The 26946-nt window shown below is 47.8% G+C and overlaps 2 protein-coding genes across 13 annotated transcripts in view; one reads left to right on the plus strand and one right to left on the minus strand.

Moving 5' to 3' along the window:
• Positions 1–10294, plus strand: part of ZNF142 (zinc finger protein 142) — a 25924-nt gene extending 15630 nt beyond the window's left edge. For 10 of the 12 annotated variants that reach the window (XM_027121319.1, XM_027121310.1, XM_027121336.1 and 7 more), the window contains one exon: positions 1570–2490. In XM_027121319.1, the coding sequence (XP_026977120.1) occupies positions 1570–2075 (506 nt within the window). In that variant the 3' untranslated portion in view covers positions 2076–2490. Of the gene's footprint in view, positions 1–1569; positions 2491–10189 lie in introns of those variants that run through there. The other 2 variants (XM_027121378.1, XM_027121360.1) reach the window with 2 other exon arrangements.
• On the minus strand, positions 3264–19491 carry PLCD4 (phospholipase C delta 4). Its single transcript, XM_027121439.1, has 15 exons — positions 18895–19491; positions 18599–18757; positions 17164–17392; positions 15899–16034; positions 15086–15317; positions 11348–11549; positions 10252–10396; positions 9467–9619; positions 7614–7787; positions 5986–6142; positions 5534–5650; positions 5129–5301; positions 4442–4577; positions 3959–4108; positions 3264–3878 (listed from the first exon to the last, which is right to left on the minus strand). Exons 1-15 carry the CDS (start codon positions 18914–18916, stop codon positions 3772–3774), a joined length of 2292 nt encoding a protein of 763 aa, XP_026977240.1. The 5' UTR covers positions 18917–19491; the 3' UTR covers positions 3264–3771.
• Between the last annotated feature and the right edge of the window lie 7455 nt (positions 19492–26946).

The following is a 26946-nucleotide window of genomic DNA, read 5'->3' on the forward strand; positions in this document are numbered from 1 at the left end:
TCACATCAAGGGTAGTAGGTAGACTGAAAAGCCAGAATAGCTTCCCAACCCACTGAAAGCCTATCAGAATCAGGAGAGAGGTGAACCTGAGAGTCTGGACATGTGTACTTTGCGAAAGCTTCCCGGGGTATTATGGCACAAGGTCACCCACCTCCGGTTGAGGACCTCCAACTCAAACATGAGTGACTGAGCGGGTCTGCCTGGTCCCTACAGAGACAGGATGGAACTATCATGAGTGAGGAGGAGAAAGTAGAGGGTTCAGCTGTTATTTGTTTATTTATTTATTTATTTATTTATTTTGGCTGAGTTGGGTCTTTATTGCTGCGCACAGGCTTTCTCTAGTTGCAGCGAGCAGCGGCTACTCTTCGTTGCGGTGCGAGGGCTTCTCATTGTGGTGGCTTCTCGTCTTGCGGAGCATGGGCTCTAGGCGTGGGCTCAGAAGTTGTGGCTTATGGGCTCCAGAGCGCAGGCTCAGTAGTTGTGGCGCGTGGGCTTAGTTGCTCCACGGCATGTGGGATCTTCCCGGACCAGGGCTTGAACCTGTGTCCCCTGCATTGCATTGCTTGAACCTGTGTCCCCCCTGGATTTTTAACCACTGCGCCACCAGGGAAGTCTCTCACCTGTTTTTGTTTTGTTTTGTTTTGTTTTGTTTTTTTTAAAGAATGAAAGAATCAGAGGCCCCATACAGTATTATCAAGATGACTGTGGGCTTTTTTTTTTTTTAAGAAGATGTTGGGGGTAGGAGTTTATTAATTAATTAATTTATTTTTGCTGTGTTGGGTCTTCATTTCTGTGCAAGGGCTTTCTCTAGTTGTGGCAAGCGGGGGCCACTCTTCGTTGCGGTGCGCGGGCCTCTTACTATCGCGGCCTCTCTTGTTGGGGAGCACAGGTTCCAGATGTGCAGGCTCAGTAGTTGTGGCTCACGGGCCTAGTTGCTCTGCGGCATGTGGGATCCACCCAGACCAGGGCTCGAACCCCTGTCCCCTGCATTAGCAGGGAGATTCTCAACCACTGCGCCACCAGGGAAGCCCCCCTCACCTGTTTTAACTTGTCCTTTTTTTTTCTCCTGGGTAAAGTCCATGAACCACAGGTTCTCAGAGAAGGGTTAATGATGGTGTGCCTGTGATTGCTGCATATGCCCCCCCCCCAAGTAAAGGAATTAACCAGATGCATTTCAAGGCCCTCTGCCTCTACCCCTTCTTTTGCCTCTCCCGCTTCCCTCTTAAGCATTTTCTTTTACTTCTTGTGTTGAACAAGGGATCCATTTCAATGGATTCCCAATTCCATGAGTACTCCATGACCAAAAAGGGGTTGGAGTTCCCCATGTAGAAACCCTGTCATATTTGAGTATTTATTGCTGTCAGTTGGCTACTTAGAGGTCCAGTTAGTTACCGGCATCCATCGAGCACCCACTGTAAACAAGGGGCTATGTTGGGAATAGGACACACCAATGTCAGACAGGATTGGAACATTCCAAAGACATGGTCCTTAGGTTGCTGCTTGTGTTCCTTATGTCCCAGGATCACAGTGACTCCTCTGGTCCACTGATCCTTGTTCCACCTCCTTCAGTGGTGATGTGTTCCCTGTCCTTGCCCTGTCCTACAGGACTGAAGCCATACCAGTGTCCCGAGTGTGAGTACTGCACGAACAGGGCCGACGCACTGCGCGTGCACCAGGAGACGCGGCACCGGGAAGCACGGGCCTTCATGTGTGAGCAGTGCGGCAAGGCCTTCAAGACACGCTTCCTGCTGCGCACCCACCTCCGCAAGCACAGCGAGGCCAAGCCCTACGTGTGCAACGTGTGCCACCGTGCTTTCCGCTGGGCCGCTGGCCTGCGCCATCACGCCCTCACCCACACTGACCGCCACCCTTTCTTCTGCCGTCTCTGCAGCTACAAGGCCAAGCAGAAATTTCAGGTGGTCAAGCATGTGCGCAGGCACCACCCTGACCAGGCTGACCCAAACCAAGGCGTGGGCAAGGACCCCACCACGCCCACGGTGCACCTACATGACGTGCAGTTGGAGGATCCCGGCCCCCCTGCTCCTGCTGCTCCCCCCACTGGACCTGAGGGCTGAGGGCCTCCCCCACCTCCCGACAAGAAGAGGGTGTGGGCCCAGGTGTGCAGACTGGACCCAGAGCTAGCCTGAGGAGCTCAGGGCCAGAGGAAAGGCTTGGCTTCAGGGTGTCAGAGAGGCTGGAACCCTCCTGGGACTCTGGCTGTAGTACTTGGAAGTTGATATAAAAGAAAGACCTGGACCACAGATTGACTTCTGTTGAGGCACATTGTGTTTTTAACCCGTGAGTTCCTAATCTCTTCACCATCACTCCACCAGAGTCCCTGGCTATAAGGTCGTGGTTTACCCATTTCATCTTCTCTTTCCTTCTTACTACGTCAAGTCCTATTTTCTTTCAGCATCCTCAGAACAGTTGTATCTAACTGCATGTGCTGTTGTGCCCACTGCTCTATAAAGCATGGTTAAATGATTAGTAGCTTATATAGACTCGTCCAAGTCCCTGACCTAACACTGCCAGGCTGTCATCTCAGTCTGCCCTGTCCCCTCTCAGGCCTCTGTCTCTCCTTTGTCTCCTTCCATCTTCACTGAGTGATTGATTCTGAAACGCCCAGGCCTGCCTTCTCTCTGTTCTCAAGCCTGAATCAGCCCTTGCCCTGCTCCCTATTTCTGAGTCCCTTTGTCTACCTGTAGAGGGAGGATTGCCACCCACTAAGCCTCCTCGTGGAAGCAGCTTTAATTCGGCACCATCCTGACTGGCTCAGCTGCTGCACTAGAGTTAAAGCACAAGGATAGGGTGAAAGACAGACAACTGGGAAGGTAAATCTCTAACCCAGGATTCTGTCAGTGCCTCACAGTGACTGTATAATTAATCATCTAAACTGGGACACACTGGGAAAATTGAAGAGGGTACTATTAATAATTATGCTGAGACACCAGACATAAACCCGGACTATTCCAGGCATACTCTTTAGGAGGGCTGGGATCACATAACTCTTTGTCTCCTCGTTTTGCCGTGTCCCTTAGAAGCCATACTTGCAGTAAGTGCAGGGGGGGCCCTGGAAACCCTATTTTTCCACCTTTTCCCTATCCCAAATGTCCCCCAACCCTCATATCTCCCCTTCTTGCCCAACAATGAGAGACTGTACTCAAGCCAAATTGAGAGAGAAGCTCTATTTATACCAGAGGGGCTAGGGAGCAGCAGTCCAGTGGAGACTCTGAGGGCTGTGTAGTGTTCTCTTGACAGTCGTAATACAGTCTTGGGGTCAGATCTCCTTCCCCAGCCTTTGCCTGGGGAGCCTTGGGGCTTGATTTGTCCTTCCCTTGGCTCTGGACTTTGAGGAAGTTAGAGGTGGAGGAGATAGTGCCTCTGAGGGTTTGTCTGCCCCAAGCCCTTCTCTGGATTTCTAGTTGCAATCTGCCTTTGAGCCAGAGTTGGTGTGAAAGTGTAGTCCTAGATCTGGGTATGGTATTGAACCTATAGCAAGAGGAAGGAAGGAAGGAATTCCAGTGTAGAGTGTGCAGAGGGTAAGGACAGGAATGATACCAAAGGCTGGTGAAAACGAAGAAAGGGAAAAGAAAGAAAGTGAAAAATCAGGTCCTAGATTTGCTTGTCAGGAAGGATGAAGTAATTTTGTGCCTAGGAATGCACAGTCCAAAGCTTGGTTTTCACCACCTCTGTTTGCTTTCTGGAGCATCCTTCCAGGCTTTTCTTACCGTCTAAAGCCGATGTACCCACTCTTCCCGTGAAGTGCCCACCTTAAGATTCAACCCCCTCTAGCCCTTCCCGGGTGCAGATGTGCACGAAGATGGAGGCTGGGTGGAGGCTGATGCCATCCTTGGAGAGCAAGTGTATATGGCGGTAACCTGGAAAGGGGGGCGGGGGACGGTATTAGGAAGGCAGCCCAGAGCTGGGGTGCGGGCCAGGGGTGGGAGGACTGGCTCACCTTGTTGCATGCAGTTCCAAGGCAGGGTGTACTGACCAATGAAATCGTTTCGGGATTTCCAGTCATAGTCTTTTACCACAAAACGCAGCAGGGCCAGTTCAGGTACCAGGACCCGGAAGCACAGTGTCTGCCCCCAGTATGGATTAAAACCTGAGTGGGGGAGGGTAAGTGAGGGAAGAAATGAAGGAACAGACATTGTTGACCATGTTGGGTTGCTTTCCCCGTGTTCTCTCGCTTAATTTTCATAGCATTTTACAAGTGAGGAGATTGAGTGGGTAAGCAGTTTGCTTAGTCACTGGAGCTTGTAAGTGAGAGGCCTGGCTTCAGACCCAAGATGTCCAAGTCCTTATTCTTTGTCCGGTTCCACACTGCCTCCCATGAAGGTGGCGGGAGGGGTGATGGACTGTGCTTAATGGAGGGCTGGATGGTAGGAAAACAACAGCCATGCTCCGCCCACTTTCCCCCAGCACTGCCCAGTCTCACCATTGTTCTCCACGTAGCTGGTCTCTTGCCGGGTTGTGTCTTGGCGGACGCCAAAGATCTCCACTCTTACCAGTGGATCCACAATGGACTCCTCTTTGGTCTTGTCCACTTTGGGGAGTTGCTGCCCACTGATTACCTGCAACCAGAGCTCTGGAACCTCACTAGTTCCTGCTCAGCCCAGCCCCCGTCCAGCTCTCACACCCTTGCGGGGGAGACACAGGACCTTGCACTATAGCTTTGGGGTTTGCAAAGCTAATTCTCATGGGTAATATATTCTAGTACCTCACCTGCTATTTAAAATGCATCCCAGTAGAAATTTAGCAAGGTTTGAAAGTAGGTATTTTATGACAGCAGCCCTTCTATAGCGCTTACTATGCCCTAGGCACTGTTGTAAGCACTTCAGATTAACTAATCACAACAGCCCTGAGAGGTAGGCAGTATTGTTACCCCAATTTTGCAGGTGAGTAGACTAAGGTTAAGGAGTTTGCCTAACGTTACACAACTAGTAAATGGGTTTGAACCTAGGCAACTGGCTCCAAAGTCCATGCTGCCTCATGAGGAACTTTTCCCCCATTACACTCCTGTCAGTCCTAGCCACCCACCCCTCACCCCTTCCACCCACCACCCTCCCTGGCTTCTATCCCAGTGATCCCAGTTTCTTCCCAATGGTTTCTCTTTCCATTATACCTGGATTAGGAGGGTCTGGGCTTTGAACGGACTGATGGGCCTCTCAGGGTGGAAGGAACTCTGGGCGTCACGCAGGAAGTCTGGCTTCAGCACGTAGCCGGAGCCAGCATTCTGACGGAAGAGCCCATCACACAGGTCCATCTCAAGCCCCGCAGTCTGCATATTCAGAGCCACTGAGGGCCCGGGGAGAAAAGGAAAGATTCACCGTGGGGGCCATCCAGCCCATCTTTCATGGAGCTAGACAGACATATTGGGTGTAAAAGGGCTGCAGGAAACACGATGGAGAGCATCTTTCTCAGCCTAGCCCTCCTCTCGGAGCACTCCCTGGCCCCGTTGCCACCCAGGGACTTACTTCCCACCCGTAGCTCTTCCACTCGCTCTTCCCTGTCCCTACTGCCCCCTCACCCATCTGGCAGCCTGCATTCCAGAACTCCTGGGGGTTGTAGTTGGATGAATCTGTCCTCAGGCCACTGGGATATACACGGCTTAACTGCCAGGTATTGTGCAGCACAAACTCATTGCCTGCAAAGAGGGTGTGGGTAGGGAGATGGTAGTGGGTGGGGTGGATCCTCCCACTTCCCTGGTCTCAAGGACCCTGCCCACCCAATTCATTCTTTGCAGCATCTCCTAAGGCTATGCCTATCTCTCTTCCATGCAGACCATCTGCCACACCTGTCTTACTCCTAGAGCCTTGAGCCCACTGTTAATACTCCCATCCCCGTACCTGGTCTGAGGAGTTCCTTGGCTCCACCATCCCTCCTTAGCTCCCTCATCCTCTTGGGACTCATCTGCCTGCCCATCAGACCTGACTCTAACCCATCCCAGTTCCTTCCGTGTCCCTCCCTTTTGGTCCTGACCAGCCTCCTTGATGAGGCTCTTGGCCTTGGCTTCAGAGAAAGATGATGTTTCATAGAAGCGGTAGTGCTCCCTCGAATGAGTGAAGCTGTAGAATGTGACAGCCTTCAAGTAGACAACCAGGGCAGAGAGGGATGGACATAAGATGGGCTTGGATTTCTGGAAAAGGAGAAAGTAGAGAGGAAGATGGAATTGAACCATTAGCAATCTGAGAGGGAAGAAGCCAATGGCCAAGATCTGAACTTCTCCACCCAACATAAGGCTCTGCCCACTGCCTCCCCACTGTATTCTCCCTCCTGCCTCACCTGCTTTGGAAAGAGAAGCAACCCAGGCTTGGAAATAGGAGCCTGGGACATAATCTTACAACACATAGGCGGACACAACAGTGGGCACATCACAACCTGAGGATGGGAATGGCAATAAAGGCAGTCTGTGTATACTGATGGGATCAGTTTCAGCCTCTGGGCTTGAAGGATTACTTTGTAAGTAACAGGTTTTTAATTTATTATTATTATTATTAAACAGATGTCATACTCCCTACCTCTCATCTTTTAAAACAAATAAATAATTTTTTATCAAAATGCACACGAGGGCTTCCCTGGTGGCGTAGTGGTTGAGAGTCCGCCTGCCGATGCAGGGGACGCGGGTTTGTGGCCCAGTCTGGGAAGATCCCACATGCCGCGGAGCGGCTGGGCCCGTGAGCCATGGCCGCTGAGCCTGCGCGTCCGTAGCCTGTGCTCCGCAACGGGAGAGGCCACAACAGTGAGAGGCCCGCGTAGCACAAAAAAAAAAAAAAAAATGCACATGAGCCCAGACAGATACGTCAAGGTATGCAGATGGTCATGGAAATCACACCTGGAAGGATGTGAGAGTCCCAGAGTAGTATCTATAGATTTTTCTCCTGAATTCCCATTTCCATCCCTGGGCATGGCAGCAGGTTAGACAACACAGCTCCAGAGAGAACAGTATAAGCTAGAAGTCATCTGAGCCAAGCAAATGCACAGAAGAGAGAAATGCGGACTTCAGAGCAGGATCTCGGTGGTCCCACCAGTGGTGCCCCTTCCCCACCTCTTCCTGCTCCTCCTCTGGCTATTTCTGATCCCTCTTCAGACTCACCTTTTCCAAGAAGCTTTCTCTAACTAAGCCGACTTTAGTTGAGGTCACAGCAGTCATTCTAGTAAGCCCTACTTACCCAATATAACACACACACGCACGCATGCACGCATGTACCCATCAGTGGTTTTCGAACTAGCCTTCAAGGAGACTGGGAAGTAGCACAAAGATGTCTCAGAAGTCACCTGGGAGACCCAGGAGAGAGCCAAAGGGGTGCTTCAACCAGGAGGGCTCTGCATTTATCTATTTTGTATACTGAGCTTCCATATAAGATTTCATTAAAAAAAAAAGATTTCACGGCCCAAAGAAGTTGGAAAGCCACTGCAATGTACCTATATATGGCAATCTATATAGTGATGCTATGTACGCATTCTTATGCCTCTTTCATTGGAGGCAAGGAGCATTTTGCTCCTTGGCCCTCCACCCTGCCTGGCTCCAGTCTCTTCACATGCGGGCTCTCAGCTAGTGGTACCCCCTGATCAAATGCCAGAGCAGAAAGACCACTCTCCTGGCCTACCTTCTTTTTGTCCTTACTGCGAGGGCTCAACTCCTGGGGCTCAGACTCCATCTGGGCCTCCAGCTGCAGCTCAGCCTCCTCCAGTTCAGACTCTGGCTCCTCCTCCTCTTCCTCAAGATCCTCCTCAAGCGTTTTTAACTTCTTTCCCTTCACAAGGATCTTCCTCCGAAGCTCCTAGGGGACAAAAATGAGGGGGCCTGTCTACCTATCTCGTCTGGAACCCTCCTGGGGATCATGCAGGTCCCACTGCTCTCAAAGGCACAGGAAGTGAGTGAGTGGTCAGAAGTTCCCACAGGAAGGCTTCTTGATACATACAACAGGGATTTCCTATTAAGCGAACCTGTAACATCTCTATCCATAAGGAAAAAAATACATGCAGACCCCTACCTCACATTTGACACATGAAGATTCCTCACAGATTAAAGATTTACATGTAAATATAAAGAACATAAGAGTATTAGAAGAAAATACAGAATCTTTCTGAATAACCTTAAGGTGGTAAAGCCTTTAAAAACATGAGATGCGGCTTCCTTGGTGGCGCAGTGGTTGAGAGTCCGCCTGCCGATGCAGGGGACATGGGTTCGTGCCCCGGTCCGGGAAGATCCCACATGCCGCAGAGCGGCTGGGCCCGTGAGCCGTGGCTGCTGAGCCTGTGTGTCCGGAGTCTGTGCTCCGCAACGGGAGAGGCCACAACAGTGAGAGGCCCGCGTACCCCCCGCAAATAAATAATAAATAAATAAATAAATAAAAACATGCGATGAAAACTCACAAGACATAAAAATAATTGGCAGATTTGACTACATAAAGATTAAAAATCTCTGAAGATGTTATAATGACAAAAAGAAAAAGTAGACTGCAAGGGCAGTTCCCTGGCGGTCCATTGGTTAGGACTCCGCACTTTCACTGCCGTGGCCGGGGTTCATTCCCTGGTCTGGGAACTAAGATCCTGCAAGCCGTGCAGCACGGCCAGAAAAGAAAAGGAAAATAGACTGCAAAAAAAAAAAAATTTCCAAAACATTATCTTTAACATTTAAAAATTTGTTATATATCAATAAAAATTATAAACCCTGGGCTTCCCTGGTGGCACAGTGGTTGAGAGTCCGCCTGCCGATGCAGGGGACACGGGTTCGTGCCCCGGTCCAGGAAGATCCCACATGCCGCGGAGCGGCTAGGCCCGTGAACCATGGCTGCTGAGCCTGCACGTCCAGAGCCTGTGCTCCGCAACGGGAGAGGCCACAACAGTGAGAGGCCCGCGTACGGCAAAAAAAAAAACATATATATGAAAAGACATTCATGATAGATATTGATATTATATGTGAGCTATAAAAGGGGAGGAAAGGATGATCCCATTCACGTTTTTTAAATGTGACCATATATACACATACATGTCTATATAAGCATTTAGAAAATCTTTTGGCAGCCGTTATGGGAGAGGCTGAGATTATGGTGGGGGGGCTAGGCTATAATTATGAACTATCAAGAAAAAAAGATTTTCCATTAAAAAATAAAGTAAATAAATGTCTTTAAATTTAGAGAACTTTACCTAGAATTCTATGTTAAATTAGATTTTTTTTTTTTTTGGTTGCGCCACACGGCTTGTAGGATCTCAGTTCCCCATCCAGGGACTAAACCCGGGCCACGGCAGTGAAAGTCCGGAATCCTAACCACTAGGCCACCAGGGAATTCCCTGAATCAGATTTTTAAAAAATTGAAGTTCTCTCCAAGGATATTAAAGAGTAAGATGGTCCATCTGAGGGTGAGAAGAAGGGAACAAGATGGGCATGGAAGAAGGAGCCAAGGTGGGGCAATAGGGAAGCCATGGCAGAGCCTGGGCTGGGGGAGCATGGTCCTACCTCAGGGGAGGGCAGCTGAGTGGGAAGCTGCCCATCCAAGGTGGTGCTCAGTAGCTGATTTCCCAGGATCTCTGTCAGATGGCGTGCTATGATCTCCTGCTGTTCCCAGCTGCAGTGGTTCTCCAGGGACAAGATGACTGGATAGTCTGATGTCTGATGGGGAGGGGAGGGCACACTGGAGCCAGAGTTCTGAGGCCTATAACCTCCTTGCTTCTCCAGGCCCCCCTAGTTACTAACTCAACTGAGTACCCTGATTGCCAAGGTCCTCCAACCCCATGCCAGGTCTCAAGGAGATCTTCCTGGGTCTGGGCACCCCACATCTAAAAGTCACTCTTGGGACCCCAAATCTCAGATCTGTGCCAGGTCTGACCCAGGTCCCTCTGGGACCTTTGCGTTTTCAGGCTCAGAGTGGGAAAGCCAGGACATTCCCCCAGTTATTTGTTCATGTTACACTCTCAGGCTTTCATCTCCAGATTGCTATTGTCTCCCAGCTCTACCCACCACTTTCTCTGTTTCCTCATCCACCCTCTCCCAGATGGGTGACAGAAGTTGTTAGAGGTAATAATTACTAATCTCTAGCAATTAGCTCTATGACTACTAGTAACACATCTAACACTTATTCATAATAATCCCTTAATATTTGCCTGATGCTTCACAGTTAAAATCTCTTTTACACATATGCCATTTGACGTAACCTCCCCTGCATCCCTCCACCCTCCCCAGACCCAGAGCCTCTTCCTTCAGATCCTCTTGCCTCATCAGTATTTCCATCCTGAGGCTCCTACCTGGAAGGCATACTGTCCAATGGCGGCCACAACATCTTTGAACGGGATGCGAGAGGTCAGTGTGTGTCCGTGGTAAACAATAGGTTCCCCGCTAGGTCCATCCCATATATCCACCTCCACGCAGCGGCATCCTCGCTTCAGGGCCCTGCAAGAACCCCACCCCCCAGGGACAGGAGGGGTCAAGGTCTGATCTTCCACCTAGGGACCCTCTCTCCCCACCCTGAAGAAAACAGTGCTTACCGGCACTTACCCATCAAGACTCCACCAAGCTACATCTCCACGGACCCTTCTCTGTCTACTGGGACAGGGCTGCAGCTCACACTGATCTCCACCCACCCCCACCCAGACCAACTCACAATCCTCCCTTAGCGAGCCATCACATCCTGCCTTGGGGTGTTCTGCTTGTAAATCGTTATACAACACCGAGTTATTCAAACTCTCAGTAAATTTACAGTTATTTCCTCTACTAGACTTCCTGGGGAAGTTCCACTCATCATGTATCCCTTGAAGCTACTAGTTCAGTTGCTGGCACTACAAGGATATCTTGACTATTTGCTCTAATCCACGATTAAAAGCAGATACCATTTATTAGCTATTGACACATGGATTACCTCATTTCATCTTCACAACAACCCAGACAGAATAGGCATTGTAATCATCTCTGTTTCTCAGATAGGGAAACTGAGGCATAGAGAGGTTAAATATTTAGCCCTATAGTCCCAAGTGAGGGAGCTAGTATTTGATCTCAAATCGTCTGACTCCAGAACCTATGTTTTTAACTCCTCTTCTCTACTGCCTCCCATTTAACATTTAGTTTATTTATTTGTTCACAATAAATCTGTCAGGACCTCTGAGTTCCAAGAGAGTTTCATAGCCTGTGAGAGAGAGAGAAGCTCCATTTACCCACAGGGTTTCCATACCACTCTCCTGCCAGTCTTCAGTAGCTCCTCCATGTCTCTCAGGTATCCAGGGATCCTCAGCCCCAAAGCCCCCCACAACGTTTCAATCCCTGTTATCGCCTGACAGCAACCCCCAACTTCCCACAGATGTTCCTTTCTCATGAGCTGGACCCTTTCACCCCTCGGCCCCACTGCACCGTATGTATCCCTCCACGCTGCTCTGGCCACAAAGCTGGTCTCCCACTAGGTAGGTGTTGTGGGAACTGCTGATGTAGTACTGGTTCAGGGGCTGAGTCATATCCTGGTAGATGGGGAGGCAGGTCGGATTGAAGATGTCTCCGTCCTTTGAGTAGAGGTAGCTGAGGAAGCCATCCATGCTCAGCACATGCCGCCGTTTGCCTAGGGTGTGGAGTAGCTAGAGTGAGAAGTTCTGGTGACAGCACCCAGCACACCTACAGGCGGTTCTCCACCCCAGCCCTCTCCAGGGCCTGGCCTTTCCAATGGTGTCCACTCCCAGCCTCCAGATCCCAAACTTGCCCCATCCAGTGTCTGTCATTTCAATCACCCCCACCCTCAGAGAACATTAAATCTACAAGGGGAATCATTAAGATCATTCTAGTCCAGTGCTGTCCAATAGAACTTTCTACGATGATGGAAATGTTCTATTCTGCACGGCCCGATACGATAGCCTCTAAATACATAAAGCTACCGAGTATTTGAAATGTAGCTGTGCGACTGAGGAACTGAGTTAAAATTTTGATTTTAGTTACAGTCATCCCTCAGTATGCACAGGGGATTGGCTGCAAGACCTCCCCCTTCCCCACAGCAGATACCAAAATCCGTGGATGCTCAAGCGCCTTACATAAAATGGCATGGTGCAGTCGACCCTCCGTATCCACAAATGTGGAATCTGTGGATACAGAGGGCCAACTGCAAATTAAATAGTCACATGGAGCTCTTGGTTACCATAATGGACAGCGAAGTATTCAGTCCAAAGGGCTAATTTCATAAATGGGGAAACTGAGGCTCAGAGAGGATCAAAGTCAAAGACTTGTTAGTGACAAGACCAAGGTACCTGTGTTTTATTCCCTGGGCTGTGTAGCTGCTGCCAGCTATGGCCTGAGGGTTTCTTCCTATCGTCAGTTCCCATACGGTGCTTTGAGGAGTGTTTGTCCAACATCCACTTGGACTACACTCTGAGGGCAGGGCCCTGTTGCTCCTTCCAGAGCCCTCACCCCCTCAGCACAGGCTTCATATAATAACAACAATGATGGCTAACAGTTCTTGAGCACTTGCTCTGTGCCAAGGACGTTACATGCAGCATCTCTCTTAATGCTCTCACCAACATGAGCAGGTGGATGTAACATGATCTGCCCTGAGAGGTTAGGTAACTTATCCCAGGGTCACATAACTAATAACTAATAAGTGAAGGAGCTGGGATTTGAACCCAGGCAGCCAGGTGTCAGAGCCACGCTCTATACCACTGGATTGTACAGTCTCACTGAGGGTAACATTGTTGCAGGGGAGACAGAACAGCTTGACTCTCATGCCCAGCTTCCTCACTCCAGGTTTGACAAGGCCTGAGGATGGTGGAAAACGGCAAGAAGTTGGGCACAAAGTTTCATTCTTGACTGTAATAACTCAAATCGCTAGGGTAAGTCCATAGTTACTAGGTAGTTTTCATGTACATTATTTTTTTTTATAAATTTATTTATTTTTGGCTGCGTTGGGTCTTTGTTGCTGCACATGGGCTTTCTCCAGTTGCGGCGAGCTGGGGCCACTCCTCGCTGCGGTGTGCAGGCCTCTCATTGCAGTAGCCTCTCTTGCTACAGAGCACGGGCTCTAGAGCGCAGGCTCAGTAGTTGTGCCGCACTGGCCTAGCTGCTCTGCGGCATGTGAGATCCTCCCAGACCAGGGGTCGAACCCTCGTCCCCCGCATTGGCAGGCGGATTCCCAGCCACTACACCACCAGGGAAGTCCCCATGTACATTATTTCATTTGATCACCAATTATTTTACAAATGAGAAAACTGAGTCTCCAATAGGTTAAGTGACTCTTGCCCAGAGTTACTCAGTTACTAAGAAGCATAGTGGGGACTTGAGCCCCCGTCTCCTGACTGATACCACACTCTGCAGCCAGAGTGTAGTATCTGATAGTCAAGTGCAAGGGGAAGGAACACCAAAAGTGGTGGGAGGTAGAATAAATGTAATGATGTATACCGGATCCTGAACCGAAAATAGAGGATCCTATTTCTTAGCCCACCAACTTCCTCTTCTATTTAGTTTCCTGAAATGATTGCTTTACAGCCCCTTCCTTCTCTGAGCACCCACATGAATCTGGAATCAGCGATTCCAACGCTTTCTGTTTGACTCTGCATTTCATGAGGGCACTGTACTTGTCTGACCTACTACTGTATTTCTGGTGCCTACCATAGGTCCTGGCACGTTACAAGTACTCAGTGAGCATTTGCTGAAGTAGTGAGTGAATGAATGAATGAAAGGGAGTGGGAGTTGAGACCTAGGAAACCTGGGTCACCTGTCCAGCTCACATTCCTCCCATCTCTAATCCTTGTTTTCAAGAGAGGCACCAGGTAAGAGTCAGATGACCTGGGTTTGAATCCCAGTTCCTCCTTTCATTAGCTGTTGACTCTGAGCAAGTCATTTAACTTTTCTTAACCTCAGTTTTCCTCTTTTGTACAACTGACAATAATAGATCCCACTTCCTCAGGTTGTTGGAAGGATTTGAAGGGAAAAACATGTAGAGATATTAGCACATTATGGGATACTTAGCAAAGGCCCAATAAAGATTATTGGGTTTGATTTACAAGGATATAGTGAGGACTAGAAGAAGTAAGAGATGTAAAATGCCTTGTAAGTCACTTAATATTAGTAATGTAAATTCTTCACTTTCTGCAGGGAATGGAGGGTAGGATGGTGTCTAGTAAAGGGACAAAGAGAAAGGTCTGAGGGCAGACAGGGCATATTTTAGCTGTGCTTGTAAAGAGCTAAATGATTGGCCACCTCATCATCCCCCTCAGCCAGGGACTGACTAGTTTCCCTGCTCAGGGGCTTAGGACTCAAGAACCACTTGGAGAATTTGGAGAAAGCCCAGGAAAGGATAGAGAGCCAGCATTTAAAGAGACAGCCAACAGGAACCGTGAAGGGAGCTGGAGGAAAAGGAATCACATGCACTAGAGAAGAGGCCAAAAGCAAGAGGACCGGGCTACCCTGATGGTGCAGTGGTTAAGAATCCGCCTGCCAATGCAGGGGACATGGGTTCGAGCCCTGGTCCAGGGAGATCCCACATGCCGCGGAGCAACTAAGCCTGTGCGCGTGCCACAACTACTGAGCCCGCACTCTACAGCCGACGAGCCACAACGACTGAGCCCGCGTGCTACAACTACTGAAGCCCGCGCGCCTAGAGCCTGTGCTCCGCAGCAAGAGAAGCCACCGCAATGAGAAGCCTGCGCACCACAACAAAGAGTAGCCCCTACTCACCACAACTAGAGAAAGTCCGTGCACAGCAACGAAGACCCAACGCAGCCAATAAATAAATAAATTATTTTTTTAAAAAATAGCAAGAGGACCAAGGATTTTCCGTTTCCACTGAGGACAAATGTTGATATCAGGAAGAACTTCCTGAAAGTGAAGGATGAGAAACATGAGCGTGGTGGAGGAAAGGGGACTTATGGAATGTTCTTCCTCCTGAGAAATCCAGCACTACAGAGGAGACTCCTGTCTTATGTGGGCAGGAAATGGCTCTCTCCTTCCGAAAGAGTGGTTGAATGAGATGAAGCTGATTGGGCAGGGGGCCTGGATAGGGGTGGACTCAGCCTTCCCTTAGTTAAGCAGAAGGCTGCTTGTCTCTGCACCTTTCTAACCACAGTCCCCCATCCGGCCCCCACGTCTGATGCCTCTCCACCCTTGTCCTCTTACCGCTATCTGAAGGCTCATAGCAGTCGATGAGTTCTAGAGCAAGGTCAGAAGCCCGTTCTCCTTCTTTCTGCTCCTCTTGGAGAAAATCCACAAATTCCAGCAGTGTCAGCTTCTGCCCATCAGATGAAAACTTTTCAAACAGTTCCTGCACCTCAGGACGCTGAGTCAATGACTTATAAAACTCTACAAATTCTTCTCCCTCCAGAGTCCCAGACTGGGATGCATCTGCTCTCTGCAAAAGAGGGTTTAGAGGAGAGTGGACAGACCCTATTAACAGCAGATTTTTTGGCTTTGACTTGCCCTGTAAGGGCAATATTACTGGTGGAGCCAAATGTGCTTCCACAGAATTCCTGACATTCAGTGTTCATAGAAGAAGCCACTTCAGTAAGTAAAAAGCAAAATTTCAGCCATACCATTTGCTACTGGAGATAATTTTCAACAAGAAAGAGTTAAATACCCCAACATGTCCCTAAAAGATCAGAAGATCCCTCCTCCTATTTACTCACCTACCAGTTGGAGTTTTCCACTGTACTAGGCACTTGTGAAATTCTGGCCAAGGGCAGAGAGATCCCTGAGGTCTGATGTAATAACATGTTGTTATTTACCTTTCATAAGTTTATGAGTCATCTTTCCAACAAGACTGAAGGTTAAGAACCATGTCCTGCCCACACTTCCCATTGAGCCTGGCATAGTGCTAGGGTGCATAGGAGAGATTCAACCAGATGAGTGTTCCTTGAGAGGGTCAGAGGACTTCCGGCCAAGTGAGAATGTGGCCTTGGCTAGCTTCTGCTATTCCTTCCCCAGAAGACTCACCTGGAAAAGCTGGAAGGCATGGTCTTGGTCCATTTCCACATTCATCAGGTGCAGTAAGCGCTGGACTTCTCCGAAACTCATCCGACCATCCTGGTTTTTGTCTCCGTGCTGGAACCAATCACTCAGCCATCCAGGTCTGAGTCAAGGCAAAAGCACTGAGTGTGTGTTTGTGTGTGCAGATGTGTGTGCATGTTCATCCATTGACATCTGCGCCCCTGTCTTTGTCGCCAGTCTCTCCCCAATGCCAATTCATTTTCCACATTAGTTTCTGGAATAATCTCCCCAGAGCACCGATCTACCTTGTCCCTGCATGGCTCAGGTGCCTGCGGGGACCTCCCTGTTGCCTGCAGAAAGAAGCCCAAATTCCTTAACATAGAAGTTAAGATCTCCTTCACCCCCATGATCTGGCCCCAACCTCATCTTCTCAACACATCACTGACCTCCCCGTACCTCAGCCAGACTCAGCAACTCCCCTGCTCGCTGATGTCCCACTCTCTCTCCTGCTCTTCAGTTTCCCACCTCTGGGCCTTTACTCATGCTGTTCCCTCAGGCAGGAGTACCTTTCCCTCCTCCTCTCTTCATGTTCAAATTCTACTCATTTTCAAGGCTCAGCTCAAATGCTACTTCCTCCCTGAAGCTTTCTCAGAACCATCTCAGCTAGAAATAAATATTTCTCCTTCCTTTGGACACCCACATATCATCTAGAGTACCATAACACTGCTAAGGTACTTAAATTATTTATATAATTCTATTTTCTTTACCGACAAAAACAGTATCTGATTCTCATTAATCTTTGTATTCCTAAAGCCTGGCATAGTGCCTCATACATTCTGCTTAATAGATGGTGAATGAATGAATGAACTGGCATAGAAGGTGAATACAATCTAGGAAAGTTGAAGTGAGTTGACCCCACTAAGCCCTCTAAGGAGTTGCTTCCCATCCCTATTGTAGTTAATGTCACTGGGATCTTCTGTTCAACTCTCAGGATCAGCACCTAGTTTGGTCCTTTGCCTCTCACTGTCCCTTCCCCCAATCCTGGGGGCCCTGATTCCTGCCCAAACTCTGCCTGGCTATGCCTGTGCCATCGCAAGCCTCCATTCCTCCCTCAGTATCTCAGCCTCACTTCGGCTGAGCAGTCCTTGCCCACCCCATCTGGACCCTCGGGCTTACCTAGACCTGTGCCCCCTCCCACCGGTCCCTAGCCCTGCAGCATCTGGCTCCTTCAGTGACCCGTGGAGCCCACTCTGACTCCATCCTACTGATACTGGTCCAGCCGCTCCTGTTGGTCCATGCTGGTGACAAAGTCCACCAACAGCTGGAGCCCCTGCATCCAGATCTGGGCCTCCTCGACACTGTTGGCCACCAGGTCCAAGTTGGAGCGGCGGCCATGGAAGACGATGGTGAAGCCCTGCTCCAGGGGGAACTCCTCTGCCAGGTTTCGCAGCAACTCAGACTCGTGGCCCTCACGCACTGTGTCCACGTCGGATATTGAGACTGCCGGAGAAGAGGCAAGTGCGGGCACTGAGGAAGAGGGTCCGCCAAATTGCAGCAGCTGAGGGTCAAGGACCAGTACTCCCCTCTTTTCTCTGAAGCCACAGGAGGAGGGACCCCAGCCTCCACAGGTTGGAACCCCCAAAGCCTTAGTACAGGGAGATGCAGACCCTTGGAATTCAGGATGCCACGAGTCATTGCTGTTTTCATAGGCAGCACGGCAAGGGGCCTGTTCTGGGAGTGGCAAGACCTGGCTTCCAGCCACCAGCTGGCGGCGTGACATGGGCCAAAATGACATAACCCCTCAGTGCCCTCATCTTAAATAAGGGATGGTCCCTTCCATGGCCAGTTTACATGGTGATCACAGGAGGACTGGCGGGGCTGACAAGTGGAAACACACTTGCAGGGTAGAAGCAGTTACACCAAAGCATGATGTGCCCAAATTCAATTCTCCCATTCCAGGTTTGAGGGCTTCCTCTTTCCAGATGTCTGGGAGGGAGCCAGAGAAATCCTTCCCCCCCACTTCTTCAGCTGGAGCTGGTGTGGATCATGAGCTTTGGTTATGTCTCTAAAGTAGATTCTCTTAGATGTGTCCTGTGATCAAATTTTTAGAGGGATCATAAAGTGTTTGGCCAATAGGATGCACATTATTATGACACATTTATGATATTTAGAAGTATTCATTATAATGACTAACATTTATTAAATGCATCCTGCTTTCAGACCTCATGCTAGGTGATTTATACATTAACTTCTTAAGCCTCTGTAACATACTGGACAGGTACTGTTTAATCCCCATTTTATAGATGAGGAAACTGATATTAGTTTAAGTTAAGTAACTTGTCCAAAGCCAGTCAGCTAGAAATTGGGAGAGCCAGGGCTTTAATCCAAACATTCTGATGCCTGAGATCAAGCTCTAATAAAAATAATAATAGTAGTAAAATAATATATAATCTATGATTTACTGAGCTTTATTATGTGCCAGGACTCTTCGAAGGTCTTTGCATGTGATAACCAATTTGATCCTCATAACACACTTAAGAGGCAAGTACTGTTATAATTTCCATTTTACAGGCTCAGACACAGACACAAAAGGGACAGCACAAGGGCACGTCATAGGACACTGGTCCCTCTCCCTGCTCTCAGGCTGCTGGGTCCTCAGGGTTCTATCCACCCATGTGCCCGCCCCTAGCTATCCACATCACTCACAGCTGGGCTTGGCCCTGCCTCCGGCCTGCCGGGCATGCCAGACTGTCATGCCATCGTCCTGAAGTCTGAAGTATCTTAGCTTCTTCCAGCTTTTGGACCTCACCTTGCGCATCAGCGTGCCTTTCTGCATCAGCAGCAGGTCTTGATTAACAGGCAGCCCTGAGCCAGGAGAAGCAGGGACTGGGTAGCTGGCGGGGAGGGTGGAGGGCCCAGGAGGAGCTCTTGAACAGGGGTCCAGCCTCCTCCCTGTCCCTGGGCTGTCTCCCCAAGCCCTCTTCTCCTGCAGGGGTACTCACGGCCTTGCAGCAGGGATGCCATCACCCACTGCTTCACCAGCTGATGCCAGAGTCACCTAAAGGAGCAAGGAGCAGCAGCAAGAGGCTTTAGGTTAATCTCGGGGTCTTAGAATAACAGATCAGCGGAGGAAGAGAAGGGAGCTAGTGTTTCTTGACTGCACACTGTATGTCAGCTACTTCATCTACATAGTTTGTAGCTCTTTTTACTTCTGATTTGAGTTTGGTGATTCTGAGGCTTAGAGAGGCTAAGAAACTTGCCTCAGTCACACAGGGACTCGGAATTTAAACCCAAATATATCTGATTCCAGAGCCTATGCTGTTTCCCGCAGCCATCTCCGACAGGGCCACACCAGGGCTTTCTGCCAAATACCCCTTCCTTCCCAATATCCTGCTATCCACGAGGTAATGCTGACCACACGTCTCAGTTCCCCATTATTAGGAATCGCCAACTTGCTGCCTGTCCCCTTTCAGAAACTAGACTCTCTCTGCATCCTAGCCTTCCCTTCTCCAAGTGGAATCGTCCCAGCTCCCTCCTCCGGAAGCCCTCCCCATGCTCCCACATAGGTCATCCATCTCCAGAAGGGCTAAGCCAGAGTATTTCTTTTTTTTTTTTTTTTGCGGTACGCGGGCCTCTCACTGTTGTGGCCTCTCGCGTTGTGGAGCACAGGCTCCGGACCTGCAGGCTCAGCGGCCATGGCTCATGGGCCCAGCCGCTCCGCGGCATGTGGGATCTTCCCAGACCGGGGCACGAACTCGTGTCTCCCCCGCATCGGCAGGTGGGCTCTCAACCACTGCGCCACCAGGGAAGCCCCAGAGTATTTCTTTTGTCTCTTCTACAACGCTTGGTGCTGCACCTACTTAAATAAGCCACTTCTACCTTCACATGATAAAGTATATTTTATACTCCTTTTCATAAAAGTAATTCTCACAGTTTTAATGGACCAGATAAGTTACATAGTCTCAGAACTGCATTTTCAAGTTTTCTCTACCTACTAAGAAAGAGTTCCTACCTTTAAATATGTGCTGTCTAATTTAGGACTGGTTAGGTTGTCCTAATAGCTAACAACAAACTTGCCTTGAAAAGAACTAGAAGATTTGATTTGTGGCCACTTTGATTCTAGCTCTGCCTCAAGAAGAAATATACTCGACTCTTAACCAAATCATGCTGAAACTGGCCACGCCCATGAAACATAAAGCTCTATGCTCTTGTATAAGCAAAGGATCTACACTTGAATAAAAATGTTGTGGTTTTTAATTAATAAGTTTAACATTTTGACAGTGGTGAACATCTAAAAAACTGAAAGAATCCTTAAACCAATCATTCAGTTAGTACTCCATTGAAACATCATGCAGTTCAACTCCCTACGTTTTACAAATGAAAAAGCAGAAGTCCAGAAATATGATGTGACTTATCTGAGGTCACACAGCATATTAGTGCCCTATCTCCCTTAAGTAGGAAGAGACTATAAAGTCACCCAGGGTGACTAAGTCTTCAGGAATAATGTGGAGATCACTGAGAATACAGCTTTCCTGACTGCAGGACCTAGAGAAGGCTTTCCAAAGGAGTAGAAATGTGCAGGGAATCAGTTTGAGCCTAAGCAGAAGAAATATCTCAAGGCAGCTCTCAGGAGAGCAAGAACCCTGAGACAGTTCCAACTGTCAGGGAAAGGTTTTGCTGGCTGATGCCAAATGTGTAAGCTTGGGTGAGACCAGAAGAAACCTCTGATTGAAGAAGGAAGAAAAGAAGACAGAAAAGCATCTCTGCTTTGCTGGGTGGGGATGCACAGTTTGGAATCTGAGGTTTACAAAAGCTGTATGAAGACTGAAAAGTAACAGGTCTTTCTTAAATGTCTTAGGTCCTCAGACTCTAAGGGAGGTTGAGGTAACCCGGGCTGAAGCCTAATCCCCCTTCCCAACATCCTGCCTCATCTCTCCTCTGAACTTCTGGGATGGGTGGGCCTTGGCCCTGGAAGAAGACAGAATTACCTTCCCTTATGCCTGTGTCTGGGAGCCTCACCATGATGTCCTGAAACATGGGAAGCCTGAGAACAGAGCCCAAGTGCTGGGACACCCCTATTTTGCTGGGACACCCCTACCTCCTCTCAAACCAGCCTTAGAAAATTATTTTAACCTCTCTTGTCAAACTCTTCCAATCCCAGAGCTCGGCATGCTCTTCCAATCCTGCTCCCACTCCTGAATCACTATTTTAAACCTGTATCTAGGTGACATGTGGCCATTAGAGGGCCAATTTCAACTCAGGGAGCCACAGAATGTCAGAGCTGGACTGCATTTTATAGAGAAGGGGACAGAGGACTAGCTGAACTGCCAGTCGCCTAATGAATTAAGTGGCAGAGCTGGGACTAGAACTGAGGTCTCTATATGACCACCTCAGAGGTCTCACTGGGACTCTGCCCTTAGAAAGGGCTTTCTCTAGGAAGCAGATTAAAGCAGAGATAAGACTGAATGAGGGACATCAGTGTTTTGTCTCTCCTCCCCATCATTTTCTGTTCCCACCGCATTCCACTTAATAGCCCTTCTTTTCTATATTTCCTTTCCTCATTCTCTGCTTGACCCCTTCCTTTTCCTTTCTCCCCAGCTCACTCTTCTCTTCTCATCCTCTCTCTGCCTCCCTGTTTGCTCACTTAAGTCAGCCTCTCTTTGCTCTCCTCTTCTCATCCTTCTCCTTATACCTTCTCTTCATTACTCCTTCCTCTTTTGTTTCTCTTCTAATTCTCAATAGCTCTGGTTCTCTTCCGCTGTGAGGAGTTTGAGAGCCTGGAAAGGGGACACTTGGGTTCGGATACTGAGTATCACGTCCCTCTGCTCGGCCTCATTTTCCCCTGTATCCTAGGAGACTGACTAAACAAACCGCCCAGAGAATGAGACTTAGAACCCAGGTGTTCTAGGTCTTGGTGTTTCCTTTGGTGCCTGAAGGTAGGATGGGAAGGATGGTCACAACTGATGTAGGTGCAGTTAGGAGAAGAGGGAAAAAGGATTTGGAAGTGGGAGCAAGAGCAAAAGGCAAGGAGCAGAGGATAATGACTGAGAGTAAGAGAGATTGGGTCTTAACTGTTTACTCCTAGGCACATATGTGGAGATCCTCGAGGATATGGATAATTACCTCTATAACACAGATGAGAAAATAGAGACACAAAATAAAGTGGGAAGTAGCCAAGGACTGCCGAGCAAGATTTGGTCCTCAACTGCCAGGTGGCTTCATGTCACCTAGAGATGGACTTTGGCAGAGTTGCCAATGGCGCCAATGGCTAATAGTGGAATTCACGGTGTCTATGGTCTCTCTGAGGGTAGGAAGGAAGAGAATCATTCTGTCTACTCTCTTGCTTTGGAGCAGGATTATGACAGACCTGGTTCACATAAAGAGGACAGAATGGGTCATAGCCCTCAGAATGTTAGAGCTTGAAGACTCCTCTTTTATAACACATCAATCCAGCAGTTCCTGGCTATATCAATATCTCCTGGAAAGTGTCTTAAAATAGAGATTCCTTAGCTCCACCTCAAATCTACCAGATCCAGATTTCCAAGGATGGGGTCCAGGAATACTTATCTTTAATAAGCACTCCTGATACACAAGCAAATCTGGGGAAGCCTCCACTCCCTCTGATCATAGATCAGGAAGTTGTGGTCCAAAGTCACAGAGCTAGTTAACGTCAGAGTCAGGACTAGAAGCAAGTGCTCTTCCCAGCACAGCACTCTGGCACACCAACAAACTGCCCTGGGTCATTGAGCAGGCTAAGAACCAGGCATAGAACTCAAACCCTGGCTCTTTCCAAGGAAGTCTCACAACTCTCCCTATTACCAGGGGTTTCTGTACTCCCCATGGGTCTTGGCCAGCCCTCATTTGGTAATCCTCAACAATCTGTAATTGAATTTGTGCTAAAGCGTGGCTGCTCCAATTCTCTCTCTTCCCTTACTAGGGTGGGGCTCACCTCTGAGTGGTAGCCTGGGTAGCTAAGAGGTCCTCATATAAAGAGGTGACTGATACAACCAGCAGGAAAACTGTAAGTCAAAGAGGTTAAGCTAGAGAAAACCAGGAGGTCAGAGCCCTGTAGGCCTGTTCAGGCAAAAGAGTCCAGGGTATGATTTAGTCAGGGTGGGTAAGCATGTGGAGGGCAGAGTTAGGGACTCAGACAGGCCAGAGCTTGGAGCAGAGGCTGGTCTGAGCCTCCAGGCCCTTACCGTGGGCAGGAGAGAAGTCCTGTGTCTGAGATCTGTGACGCTCTCTGCTGTGGGCCGAGGAAACCCAGGAGGGCTCCTTTTCTCCTTTGCTTCTCTTGCACTCACTGGCTTCCTCCTCTCTTCTGCTGCAGTTTGCTGCTGTCACTGGCAGACTTACAGTCAGATAGAAAGAGTAGGGTGGGGAGAGGTGTGAGCGCTCTCCTCAGTCCAGCCCATCCAACTCTTAAAGGCCCAGGACACTGGTCAGTGTGAGGGAGTAGTGGGGGTGGGGTGCGCAGAAGAGGATTAAAGGGAGGGATTGACGGGCATCACATCTCCAGGGAGGAGGAGCCTGTCTGTCCTTCATCTTGATGCCAGCCCTCACTGACCTCAGTCCTGCAGTAGCTCTCAGAGTGAAACCCAAGGAGTATCCGAGTTGCAGTGCTCCATGAATCACTGCTTTTCATTCTGGTTGGTTTCTCTCTGTGTGTTGTACAGCTGTCTTTGCCCTTATTTCATCTGGCTCCTTTCCATGGTGTCTGTTTCCACTGGCAGAAGTGTCTCTGCATCCTGCCTTGCCGGGCACTCAGTCTAACTCTATGGCTCAGGGAAAGGAAAAAAGATAGAATGGGAAAGGGGGAAGATGAGAAAAGGAGGAGAGGAATGATTTGTGTAGAGGGATAGGTTGGTATCTACGTATATATTAGGTACTTGATAAATATTGAAGGAATGCATACGTGAATGTAGAAAACAATTTGTTTCATATATTCATTCATTCTACAACCACTTGTTCAGCACCTCTAATATGCAAGGACGTATATGTGTTTTTATAATGGTACATGTAGAAATGAAGCAGAATCATGGTGTCTGAGGATCAAGGGCAAAAAGAGGAGCACAAGGCTGGAAAGACACCCAACTGGAAAAGGAAGGTAATGAGCTTCTTACAGCGTGTATAAATAGGCAGCGGAAACAGAAACCAAGATTGAGGAAAGGGCACCAAGTTAGGTGAGGAATAGGGGATTGTAAAGGGCTTTATCATGGCCCCATACTTCACGGTGAGAAACTAAGGCCCAGGGAAGTTTAGGCAATGTCCTAGACTCACATGTCAGCAGCAGAGACTGTCAGTCCCTTACACTCGCCCAAGTACTGTGAGCTGGGACCTACTTTTGCTCTGCCTTGGGAAGACTGTGGGGTATGGTTCTTTCTGGATCAGTGGATGACAGTATGGAGCTGAGGGCATAGGGCACAGCACTGTACTTGGAGTTCTGTGGGATCGTCTTCTGGTGAGGTGTGTCTTAATCATAGGCACAGAGGGAACTAACTGTACGAAGTGGTGTGATTTTTGAGTGTGCTGAGATCCAGCTGCCTCTTGTGGCTCCTCCAAACATCCCTCAACTGCCTAATAGTCTACCATCAGTGATTATTTATAGCTAAATCGTTAGTCCCATTAAAATAAAATCCTGAGTGATTACCATAAATGTCAGGATAGTGGTTACTTTTGGGAGGAGGGAGGAGTCGTGACCTAAGTTGAGTTTACTGTACTACGAGCAGGTTTTGGTAAAGGAAAAGGAGTATGCAGGGAGCACAGGCAGAAGACGGAAGTCCATTCATGGAGAACAGGAAGATTAGGAGGCATCAAGATTTAAACTGTGTTGATTTCATATTTTACTTAATAGTGGTCCTGTGTCACATGCTCGTCTTACTCTCCCATTTCCACTTCTCCAACATCATCATGTCCTTATTTTTCCATACTTCCCCTTCACCTTCCCCACTCCCCTTCTGGATTCCAGGATTACATAGAGTTTGCCTCTCTGAGTCACTATTTGCCTCACCTAATTGAGGCCCAACCTCCTTCCCTTCTGGGTGTTCTGTGAGGGGTATTATCACCCCTCCAGGGTTTTCTGGTAGAGTTCGAATCTCAAACATTCTGTTTCAGTGTTCTCATAAGCACCCCAGATCATGTGTTCTGATTTTGGGGAAAGGCACTTGGAGACCTTCACAAGGTTAATGTGGCTCCAAAGAATGGCTTAGAAGACATGTTCACTGCAGAATGCTCCTCAGACACAGGACAGGAGCAGACAGACAGGGCCCTGTGCATAGGAACTGTCCATCTGGTTTAGTTGCTCCTATTTCCATAATGATCCTGGCCCTTCCCCCACTGTTGTCTATTATTAACAGATCCAGAAACCTGATCAGGGTAGCAGCAGCAGAGGGACTTTCTGGGAACCATGCCCAGGAAAGGCCTAGAAGCCCTAAATTGAAATGAAGGGGCAGCTGGCAAAGAGGGAGATCTAAACAGTATACTCTCTTACTGCTACGTAGGCAAGCCTAAACTCTCCTCCTGACACCCAGGGGAGATGCCCTAAACTTCTCTGCTTCTCAGGAGTCAGGTTGGGGTTTCAGAGACCACTTTCCCAGACCATCCAACCAAACTACTCAAACTTCTGAAATAAAGCCCCCTTCTTGTTGGTCAAAAAGGCAACTCAAAATATTAAATTCCATCTAAAAAATCATCAATATGAGACCCCTGCTGAATTGAAAGCCAAGATATATAACTTCGAAAGACCACAGAATATGTAGCCACTCTTCCATTCCAGCAAAAAAAAAAAAAAAAACAACCCCAAAACAAAACCAAAAAAACACCAAAACCAGCAAGGGGAGTGGGAACAAGGAGGTATAAAATAAACGAGAGAACAAGATGATAGAAGTGAGAACTAAAAATGCAAAGGGTGTAAGAGGTAAAACTTTCAGAAAATTCACAAAATACAAGTGTATGCTATTTTTAAGCCATATCTCAGAAAGGTGGTACTAAAATGTTGAAAGTTAAAGGAGCATATCTGGGTGTGGAAGGACTCCAATTTCATTTTTATTCAAGATTGCCTTGGCTGTTTTGGCACTTTGCATTTCCATGCAAATTTTAGAATCAGCTTGTCAATTTTCACAAAAATAAACCTGTTGGGATTTTACTTAGAATTGAGTTTCACCAGCAGATCAATTTGAGAGAACTGTCATCCTTACAATATTATTTTCCAATCCATGGAGTCGATATATGTCTTCATCTTTGTCTTTTTTTTTTTTTTTTTACATTTAAGGCATTTCAATTTTTTTAATTTTCAAAATGTATTCATTTATGTTATTGTCAGATCATAAAGTCATCCCTGAAATTTCATCAGGGTTAAAAATGCTTCTCAAATCTAATGTTATCTTATATACAATTTCAAGAAATAAAACTAAGTTATTGTGAAACTTTCACAGTGAGATTTCCAAATAGCTGAGAACATAGGCAAGTTTCCCCTTTGCTTCCAACAGACAGAAGCTAACCTATAACAAGGAAGAAAAATATTTGGTGAATTGACTATACATGATTTGACCACACACCTGTCAGTCTTTCTTTCAAGAATGTTTCATTGTTTTCAATGTAAAGATTCTGCATATCTTTTGATAAATCTATTGATATTTCTAGCTATTTGTTATCCTATTATAAACAACATATTTTTGAAATTTCATTTTCTATTTATTGTATCTATAATCTTATTTTTTAAAAATCTTTATTAATTAAAAAAATTGTAAATTTAGAAACACATAATTGATTTTTGGGGGGCAGTATATTGACTTTGTATTCTGTGACCTTGCTAAATTCACTTAATCCTAAGAGTCTGTAGATCCTTTTGGATTATTTACATACACAATTATGTTGTCACCACTTTTTTTGTTCCTTTATAATCTTTTCTTTTTTAGAAATCTTTTATTAATTAAAATTTTTTTTTAATTTAAAAGAAATATTTATTTGGCTTGCTGGGTCTTAGTTGCAGCATGCGGGATCTTTAGTTGCAGCAATGTGGGATCTTTAGTTGCAGCATGAGGGATCTTTAGTTA

The sequence above is a fragment of the Aethalodelphis obliquidens genome, unplaced genomic scaffold (genome assembly GCF_003676395.1).
Source record: "Aethalodelphis obliquidens isolate GAN/ISIS:26980383/991018 unplaced genomic scaffold, ASM367639v1 scaffold2, whole genome shotgun sequence".
Classification (NCBI taxonomy): domain Eukaryota; kingdom Metazoa; phylum Chordata; class Mammalia; order Artiodactyla; family Delphinidae; genus Aethalodelphis; species Aethalodelphis obliquidens.

Coding starts and splice junctions, on each gene's coding strand:
- PLCD4 (XM_027121439.1), bottom strand. CDS start 18,916: ATGGCATCCCTGCTGCAAGGCC. Junction 16,035..17,163: donor CAACAGGAGCGGCTGGACCA/GTATCAGTAGGA, acceptor GCCTTGACTCAG/ACCTGGATGGCTGAGTGATT. Junction 3,879..3,958: donor TTGGAACTGCATGCAACAAG/GTGAGCCAGTCC, acceptor CCCCCTTTCCAG/GTTACCGCCATATACACTTG.